General features: G+C 40.3%; 1 protein-coding gene across 2 annotated transcripts in view; it reads right to left on the reverse strand.

Moving 5' to 3' along the window:
* The window catches only part of hap1 (huntingtin associated protein 1), a 21,799-nt gene extending 13,480 nt beyond the window's left edge, over window positions 1-8,319 (reverse strand). The window contains exons 1-3 of one of the 2 annotated variants that reach the window (XM_072462418.1): window positions 8,229-8,319; window positions 5,710-5,857; window positions 98-423 (exon numbers count right to left, since the gene is read on the reverse strand). In XM_072462418.1, the coding sequence (XP_072318519.1) occupies window positions 98-115 (18 nt within the window). In that variant the 5' untranslated portion in view covers window positions 116-423; window positions 5,710-5,857; window positions 8,229-8,319. Of the gene's footprint in view, window positions 1-97; window positions 424-2,333; window positions 2,351-5,709; window positions 5,858-8,228 lie in introns of those variants that run through there. The other variant, XM_072462419.1, reaches the window with a different exon arrangement.
* Between the last annotated feature and the right edge of the window lie 2,362 nt (window positions 8,320-10,681).

Here is a 10,681-nt window from a genome sequence, read left to right on the forward strand (position 1 = left end):
AAAGTCAACCGTCTTTAAATAGAAACCTAGTTTATGGCTAAATCAAAAGAAGACAAAATGAACATTGTTACGACTGTTACTGTGTGTGTGCGTTTACCTGTGAGCGTGGACACATCCTGAGACAGAGGCGGCTTTACGTCCCGCAGGTTCCGGGATGCACTGAGCAGAAGAGGCCCTGCCGACAGGGCCCCCGCCGCTTCCCCCCGCCCCTCATGGAGGCAGAAGGCCGAGTGGGGGTCCAGGGGGGGCTGCTGCGGCCAGGGGAGAGGAGAAACAGGACTGGCACAACCCGGCGCAGTGGCGGCACGCTGGGACAGTTTGACCGGGACAAGAGAGGTCAGTGCGAAATCCAGAGGTAAACCACAGCCCCCGGGTTCACAGAGACGAAGCACGACGCCAGGGCATTAGCAGCTCCTGTGAGGCCTGTAAAGATAAAAGAGGCGAGCATGAGCCGGGCAGATGCATGAGCACATACTATCTGGGTAATGATAAGAAGTTATAGTCTTATATCGTAGTTTTTATCAAAAGTGAAAATGTGTTGCTGTATCCAAGGACTCTCGTCTCTAGTAATGCAAAACCAGGTGACTAAATGTTTTGGAGAATGGATTGTACTCCTTGAGGTACATTGTATTATTATGATCATCATAAAATTGAGACAATTTAGACACATAATACTAATAAAGACTAATTTTGCCAATATGTGATCTAATTTCTTTTTAAATCCCTCCAGTCTTTTGTGAGTTTGAGGCCCCATTGACTGTAAACAAAATGCTGTGTGTGTTTTCAGGTCACACAGCTTGAGTTACAGAAGCCTGCAGCACTTCTCAGATCAGGTAATACAGGCGACATTAGAGACGCCACACCGCATGCTCTTGAATTAAAATAAGATGAACTGTACGACAAGTTGCTCGCAGTTTGTACACAAATTAAAAGTGGATGTCTATGCCTTCTTTTCTTCATGGTTCAATTTAAGTTTTAGGCAGATGAAATGCTGTAATTGAAGACATTAGAAAGGGTCGCACAAAGGGCTCGTGGCAGTGACAGCAGGGCAAAGGCTTGGCTCACACTAAAGTGACGACTATAGCACGTGCACAGATACAGGACTGCAGCTGTGCACACTCCACAACGCACACACACCAAATTAAATGAACCCTCCCAGTGTCACTAGCGCCACACTATATCCGTCCACACACTATATCTGTCCACACACTCACACATACACACATACACAGGGTTTGGGCCACTGCGTCTCATACACTTCAATCAGCTGAGTGGTCTAGTGCTGCCAAACTAAACTCAGCACTTACTCCAAGACTGCCTTCTTCACCTAATCATTGGAAAATGTGTTCATTTTATTAATTATGCAAGGAAAAAACTGTGGATTATGGCTTGCATTAAATGATTAGAAGGTTAATTGATAAGCGGCATTATTCAGGTCACAATATAATCCTAAGAAATACACATAATAATAGTGACAACTTTAGTTAAAATTGAAATATCTTAAGTCCTTTTACTTCAAGTATAGTCTAAAAATGTCATGACGTTGGTCACAAATTTGAGGTTGAACAATGGGAATTAAGAAAAAATAAAATATATCACTATTGTTAGTATCACAGTCTCAGTAATCGTGAATAATCATTGAATTGTGTTGTTTTTTCTCACAATAATTGTAACGTTACACTTACATGAAATTGGTTCTGATGAGAAAAAACAAGATTGAAATTGAATGTTCAGGTTTGTATAACGTAACAATTACTTGTATTATTAACATTATATTAAATACATATTTATATTAAAACATTTACATGGGTTTTGAGATAAGTTGCTGTTGATTCTTAACGTGCCATTCTTTATGATTGCTACAATATCAGTAAGAGAAGTTGTCAATGTAGCAATTTAGTTATCAATGTTGAAACATATTGTCTGAGAGCTAAGCACATCCTTGTTAGTCGTCGGTGTCCCAACTTTTTCCAATAGGACTGTATTTTGGTGTGTGCCCTTGCTTTCCAGTGAGTCCCACTGTCAGCTCCCATTTATCGCTCAAGGGACAGCACTGTGAGGTGGTTAACCATGCAGCCATGCGAGACCCTGTCAGCCATTTAGGGTTTACACCAGGGACATGCTTATTAGCCCTCTCCTTCGCCTTTGTATCATTGTCCTTCAACTGTGCCAGGCGGAGAGCCAAAGGAAAAACTGTCAGCTGAGTAATAGGATCGGGCATTTTTCCTACACGTCAAGATTTGCCCTGTAGTCGAGATCATTACCAGCAACAACACAGGCTTAAAATGCAATCATAAACATTGAAATCTGTTTTGTAAGAGACTTTATCTGACCTTGGAGTCTGGACTGTGCCCGAGTTGCCCTCCGCAGAGGTAAAGGGTGGTTAAAGCTGATCACTGGTTAATACTCTGTGCAAACAATGCCCTTCAGCAGCGGTGTACGTGAGCGCAGGCACACAGGAGTGAAAGGGAGGCACAGGGGGGCAGAGAGGAGGCACAGTGGAGGCACAGTGGGCACAGTGGAGGCACGGTGGGCAAAGAGGAGGCACAGTGGGCAAAGAGGAGGCACAGTGGGCAAAGAGGAGGCACAGTGGGCAAAGAGGAGGCACAGGGGGTAAAGAGGAGGCACAGGGGGGCAAAGAGGAGGCACAGGGGGGCAAAGAGGAGGCATAGTGGGGCAAAGAGGAGGCACAGTGGGCAAAGAGGAGGCACAGTGGGCAAAGAGGAGGCACAGGGGGGCAAAGAGGAGGCACAGTGGGCAAAGAGGAGGCACAGGGGGGCAAAGAGGAGGTACAGGGGGGCAAAGAGGAGGCACAGTGGGCAAAGAGGAGGCACAGGGGTAAAGAGGAGGCACAGGGGGGCAAAGAGGAGGCATAGTGGGGCAAAGAGGAGGCACAGGAGGGCAAAGAGGAAGCACAGGATGGCAAAGAGGAAGCACAGGGGGCAAAGCAAAACACTTTGTTACTATTCATGTCATCTTCTTTTTCTGAAATGTATATTGCTACTAAACCAATACACAATGCTTGCTTTAATTTCACATTCCCAATACGGATTGCTTAAGTATTTCATCCATTTCGAAAGTAATTGGGTGCAGTATGTTTATATATCTCGTGCATGCGTTTCACACTACAGTACATACAGCCTTTTATATTGGTTTGGCGCCAGCTTTAAAAGGAACACACGTCGACTGGAAGCTGAGGTCCAGATTTAGCAGCCATAGTAAAAAGCTACATACCATTATCAAAACAAAAATAATACAAAATACATCACAAAGAGATGTCCAGTAAGGATATTTGATAATAGGTAGGATTATACTGTGACTGAATAATCAAAACATAAATATAACAATCGTATTATGGAAGCAAAAGTAGTTTCAATACAATTTGTGCTGTAAAAGGTTAGTGTAAAGTGCTCTTCATTATGTTGTTTATGTCAGATTAACATAATACTAACACATTTGAATGTAACTAGATAACTGTGAATAATAGTTTGTATGATGACACAAGAATTGTAACACTAAAATTTGATATTGTGACATCCCTAATGCAAAGAATGTATAGTTCTATGTTTGTTTTGATTAGGCATGTTACTTTCATTTGTAGAGAGGCGAGTTTGAGACTTTATTTGGGCCTAATCAGTGACAGTGTGAAGGGCAAAGGTCACATGCTGCTGTGGAGATAAGGCAGCGACATGCATCACTTCACAGATCACACTGTTGCCATTGGCGTCATACAGCCACTGTCCACCTGCAGCACGAGACTTTTATGAATCTGGATAATGACGTCCTTTCACTGAGACCAGTTAGCTGCTCATATCACAGGCTCGGCACAGGTGATATTTTTTTTTTTAAAAATCGATATATATTTAAAAACATGAACCATATTGGACTAAATGGGACTTTTTATGTTAAACGAGCTGTGTGTAATTTTAGTTCTGTGTTTATTTTTTGCTCTCTGTGTCTATGTTTTATATATTTACTTAAATGAATAATAAAAACAAGTACACTATGTAACCTTTCTGATGTGAGGTCCGCCATTTGCTTTTCTCTCTTGTTTTGTTTAGAATGTTCCACAGTACGGATTAAACTGTTTTTATTGCTCAAAAATACTTTGAAAATCATGATTGTTACTGTGAGTGGGGTCGACTCGCCACAGATCTGACCTGACCTGGAGACAAATATGTGGCGTACCCTCCATCAGAAAAGGTTACAAAGTAGTTATGGTCTCTGATGTTTCTCTGGTTGCCATTGAGAGACACAAACAACCATTACAAATAGGCCCAATTGAAAGCATCGATGTGTTAATTCAGCCAATGTATGATGCCATAAAGGATGTATATTACAGTAAGGAAGCCAGCAGGATCGATGCATCTTAGAGGAATAAGGATTAAACATTAACTTCTATTAACCCACATAAGGTTGTAAACCTAACTCTGCACTCACTATCCTCTGTCACTTATTAGCACTTCTAACAAGGTTTATTTACTATACTCTCTCTTTATATGTATATCATTGGAAGTAGTTGCCAGCTAAACATGTGTGATTATAAAATATGATATCATAGTACAAAGTAAATACAGTGGTGCCCCATTGAAAGCTAATATTTAATTTTAGTCCAATTGAAAGCAAACGGACAGGAAATGAGCTGGCAGTGGTGTAAAGGGTTAGAACGCAAACTCAGATTACATTGTTTGGTGTGGTTTTAAACACACAATTGATAGAATACAGAGGTTTGAAATGTAATTATGATTTAGTTGCCACGTGAACTTATAACAGTGAAATTATTTGTTGTGTGGATTGCGACAAATATAAAGTTCACAAGAATGCGAGCCAACAACTGGAGAGCTAAATATGGAAAGGAGCTCCAAGTGAAAGGACCACCAAATGAGTTTTACAAACCTATAGCATTTATCGCTCTCTCCATGTGGTTAGCAAATTATCTCCCAGGCAAGCACAAAAACGTCTTAAATGTCCAACAATAACTTACTCCTAACAACTTCTCCGCCACAGGATTAGAGGCTCTGCTGGAAGACGCAGTACCTTGGCCTTTGAGGCAGAAATGTTCCTGACAAACTGAGCACAAAGAAGCACATTGTTCAATATTGAGCAGAGTTTCAAGGCTAAGAAGCTCTAATGAAAGCAGATTACTTAACAGACAACAATACCAAACCAGAATACTAAATGAAACAAACACACTTCTCTTCTGAAATCAAAAGACATATTGTATATCATTAGCAGAGATGGGATGTACTATAACGGTAGTAATACTTTAGTTATTAAGGACAATCTGACTGAAATGAAAGTATAGGTTAACAAAGTATTGTATACAAAACAAATGATAAACTATGTCAGTAAAAGCTTTGAATAGACAGTGCTCTTGTCCATAAATAAAATGTTTGGGAACCAATATAGATCTCCACAGAATCTAACGTTGTCATTTTAAAGCAGATGTGGTGTGGGGTGGAAAAAAACATTAACAAACTATCTTAGAGTAAACAGCAAGCGCAATTTGTTCAGAAGTTATATGTAAGTCATTGAGGCCCACCTCTGATAAACTGAAGGTTAATGATGTGCAACTAGACAAGCATATTTACCCATCCACCTCTATACAAAGACCAAAGCAACACAAGCACAGCATTGACTAACAGCATGCTACAAGGCTAATAACATTGACCTCTCATTCAATTTCCTATGCAATAAACATACACTTACTGTTCAAATCCAGAACTCCAGATGTCTTGAATGAAAAGGGGGAAGCTCTGTGCACTTTCATCAGTTTGTCCGATTAACGCTCTAGTTTTGCTAGAAGTGTCGCTCTTCCGGCCGGCTTCTCGCTGTCCCGTGCTGAGCTTGTCCTGTCCTGACAGAGGCAGTGAAAGAGCAACAGTGAGGCGGGGCGAGAGGGGGAGGAGACGGGCCAAGGGCTGCAGACTGGAAGGCCTGCTGTATATTAGTGCCAGAGACGGACTGAAAGATAAAAGGAACTTAAAAGGAAGCCGGGGCCGTTGTGTCAGCCTGTACAGGGTTTAGATAGAACAGAGCCATATCAGAGAACCTTTATGTTCTCACTCGATATTTGCATCAAAGATACAAAGAGTCATGAGTGGCCAGTATTATACAAATGAGTCTATCTACTTGGGTTTAGAGCATTGTGACAATGTAAATAATGTTTTTTTTCTACAGCACTAGTCACAGATTTGCAGACTGTAATTAGATATTTTTAAACATGGGATTTTAAGGTTTAAAAATGATGTGTTTTATCAAACCTTTGAAAGCTTGCATTATGACAAGAAACTAAATCTACCAGACTAAATATACAAATATTTCATCAAGAGAGCATTTCAAATGTGGACCCTAATGTCCATCCAGTTCCAACTATTTATGTGTTTGTCACAAGACAGCATGGCACAGGGACAGCATTTGAGGCACGAGTGTCCTGCACCGTGACAGAACATAAAGCTATTTAAAGACGGTATCAGATTGTTACGCTAGACTAGTGATGATCTGATACCAATGCGATATTTGTCTTGCTGTTGTGTGCTCTTCTTTTTCCATTTTTACTCATTCCATCTGTTCAATATGACAAATCGGATGCACTGACAACTGATGACTGGGAATGACACATGGGCACAGAGTGATTGACTGGAGCAACTTAGGAAAAATACTGGTGTCAAATATCAACTCAAGCCAACCAATATCTGGTGAAAACCTTACAATATTCACCAATGCCGTTACAGAAACCAACATATTGCCCATCCCTACCCTCGAAACCAGCTACAAATAAACTCAACATAAACAACAGGTGCTTTATCGTGTGTCCTGGGCTGTACATGATTCCTCAAACTACAAAAAATCTAAATTCAGCTAATCAAGACACACAAAAATAAAAAGGACTAACCAACCCCCAACAAGGCTTGTTTTACCAAAATGTCGTATCCATTACGCCATTGTCTACGACTCTAGACCAAAGTCTGTCTAATCTTATATTTGAGGAACATTAGGATATGCATTTATTGTCCACACATTTCGGGGAAATACTGGCAGATGTTAGGCTTGATTCTTGTCTTGACACAAAATGTTTTCTTATTCATTGTGACCTCTGTTTGTCTTGCTGTAAAGGATGTCCTGAACACAATAGAACAAAGATGGAGGCTGAGTCACTTCCTTGTCCCAGGGCGGCTCAGGGGTGATCCTAAACGCCATAATGCTAATCTAGTTTTGGCATTGACCTGTCCTGTTTCTTGATGACCACATCTGCAGCAAAGATTTACAACCACCAAAACATTTAGTCACGGGGTTGTTTGAATGTAGTCAGGGTGCGTTCACTGTTCATCTTGTGTAAAGCCTAAATATTGTCCTGAATCACATGTCAAAGTAAAACGCTTCTGAAACTAGATGCGGGTCAATAATAACAAGGTAATTTGTCACGTGCTATAAACCTACACAAATACCAACCATCAAATACAGGATTTAGTTTGCCTTTTTGTTTTGTTTATTGGCATTTTCTCTTGTGATAGAGAAATAGCTACATGTATCAACCTAACAATGCATACACCTTCCAGCAAGTACGCCGCATGCACTTTTTCTGAATTTTCTACAAGTAAACTAAAGACATTACACTGATTGCCTAATAATTTGAGTTTACACAATACATTGGTGAGGCTGACCCCTTTTACACTGTTGAATGCACACTGTATTGATAAATGAGTGACAAACAAAGGTGCCATTGAGGACCCATCTCAACATTTGTGTGGAGGCTGCACCTTCCTGCCACGGGCTCAATTCAGACTCTAATCTATTTTACCTTGAAAATAACCGGTTTTGTAGGCTGAATGCAAACAACAGTCCCAAATATTACAAAAGTGGGCTATGCAACGTTTGAAATTGGATATGCAAATTTTCACCAAATCAGTGCAGCATGTCCTTGAAGGCATCATGTCCAGTGCAGAGTGAGCGTTAGCAAAGTTAGCAGCATATACAAAAACAAACGGAAAATAACAATAATAATAGCCTTTTGTGCGACTATTTTTTGACAACTGAAATATGGAGCAAAAAAAGCAAGCATCATGCAACATCATCGCTCATTTTTCCCCCATGACCCTGAAGACACTTAAGGAAATTCCCCCTGACCAAGTTTGGACAGAAGTTAACACCAGTGACAATAACACATTTTAAAAACATCAACGTGTACGAGTGATACTTAAAACGCTGCAGAAAAAGGGCTTACTTACGTATTAAAATCAGTCATGTCTCGTTACCACCGCATTTGTCCGTTTCTTGTAAACTTGGAGCTGTCAAAGCGGTGAAGCTCGGTCTGTTGCTCTCTGTTCCATTTGGTCATCTTCAGAGCAAAGCATCGTGGGATATGTAGTTCAATCATATTATCGTTTTTGTACTCGCTGTAATAATATGGCTTGTGTGGGAATTTTTTATTACACTACTGATGTATCTTGAGATTGTACTGCTGAATTACAAAGTTATTTATATGTTTCAATTCTTATGGCAACAATAAGTCGTAATAATAATAATAATAATAATAATAATAATAATAATAATAATAATAATAATAATAATTTATCTTGTAATGAAACTAAATTCATGACTTTCAGCATCCTGTTTTCCCCCAATCAATACATATAATATTTTGCTTTCTCATCCGTTCGCAACTCATAAATAGGATAGTAATATTTAGCATTCACTAAAATATATACGGGTTCATAAAAACTTAATTATTTTAGCCTGCCTGTGCTTGTTAGATCCTCTGCACTTATTGACAGCAGGCTATTTTGATTTAAGTGCCAGTGACTCAGTATTAAGACTCCATATTACTGACTCTACGGTTGTAATTGTTATTTCTGCACACAAGATATCCACATGTTTTGAAATACCAAACCATTTTCACCACAGGGTCCAGAAACCTATATGACAGATAATTCAACGTAAAACATGCACTCTTCTGGTGGAGCTGTGTCTCCCTCTGCTGGTAGTACAAGTCAATGTAAAACCAAGTTAAATGCATTTTACTTTGTTCCAATATTACAACTGAAGACCGAACTTAGTAAGGCATAAAACACGGTTCTGTCCAAAATACATGGCCTGTGCTGACTTTTCCCCGCTGTCTATTTGGCCAAACATCCATCGTGAGGCCATGCAACAGTACAGTGTCTCTGTGTCAGGATTAATAATTAACCATAGTGTCTCCATCAATCCAGTGCTTTGGCCGGCTTCCTCTCACAGGGACAATGGGCCCATTTCCTGTGGAGTGTGTGCGGCACATGGGGCTGAAGGCAGACAGAGCAGTATTGTGGATCACATCATATCAGCTTGTCCTCCCCTGGAATGTGAGTCTGACTGAACTGTGAGACCAACTACATGAGCTGCTGTTCTGGAGGGGAGCAGTACATGAAACACATGCACCAATCAACCATGTTAAATTTGAAAATTGATTCCATAAATGGTAAAAGAAAAAAAGGTCTTAATGTCGTAATCAAAGTTTTTTTATGAGAAGAATCATATCATATATCATTCACATCTCTGTCACTGCTTCCTATTTATGAGTGTTTTTTGCTCATTCAAAAGATGATAGATTTTCAACACTTTGAAACCCATGAACAAGTGGTGATTCACAGAGAAAATGTGCTGTGACCGCATAAATTAGGCCTATAGTTAAAGCAACAGTAAGTAACTTGCTGGAGGTGCATGGTCTGTGTTTGCATGTGGATGGGCAGGTGCTGCAAAAGCACCTTGTCCCGGTTAAGTAGGCCTAGTGGATACAAGGCGATGTAAACAACCAAGTGCAAAAAACATAATTAGTCTATATTTTAGATGAGATAGTGTTTTGACCAAAACATTCTGTACTATGGCTTTAACAATGCCACATTTTATTACAAACCTTGCAATATTCCTGGACATATCCACTGAAAATTGCATTCTTTAATAACCTAATAAAATATGTGATTATTTTGACTGGAAGTCCTACTGTATGTGGTCTGATGGTGTTTTTCTCTTGGCTCTAGTAAATAGACTTCTATTTAAACACAAAAGCCCCATTCATGTCCAGTAACCTCTGTGTCAACTAACCAGAGACCTGAGAGGCCACCAAAACAGCCTCAGCTGAAAACATCAGGCGATAGTCTGAGTGCAGAGGAAGCCTGGGGGTCCTGTGCCTATAATGCATAGACTAATAAAATCAGCCTAGCGTTCACACAATGGTGTTAATAGGGTCTGAAGCTTTTCACAAAAATGTGCATTAGTCTATGTTTGATAGAATTGTAGTCAAAGGCCCAGCATTGGTTCTCTCTGTATGAAATATAGTACACTACACGCACGCACGCACGCACACACTACACACACACACTACACACACACACACACATACACCTACACATTACACACTACACATACTCACACACTACACACACGCGCACACACACACACACTACACGCACACACACGCACACACACACTACACGCACATACTACACGCACACACAAACACAAACACACACACACACACAAACAAACACACACACACACACACACGCACACACACACACACAATCGAATGACACATATGGCCTGTTTATTTAGAATGTATTTGGATTGTATTTTGTTTTAGGTTTATTGGTCTGTTTGATAGAATATGATTTATGTATGTGTAGTCAAAGGCCCACCAGCATTGCCT

This window comes from Eucyclogobius newberryi, unplaced genomic scaffold (genome assembly GCF_026437365.1).
Source record: "Eucyclogobius newberryi isolate DKJ021-1_F unplaced genomic scaffold, fEucNew1.0.hap1 SCAF_4, whole genome shotgun sequence".
NCBI classification, from domain to species: domain Eukaryota; kingdom Metazoa; phylum Chordata; class Actinopteri; order Gobiiformes; family Gobiidae; genus Eucyclogobius; species Eucyclogobius newberryi.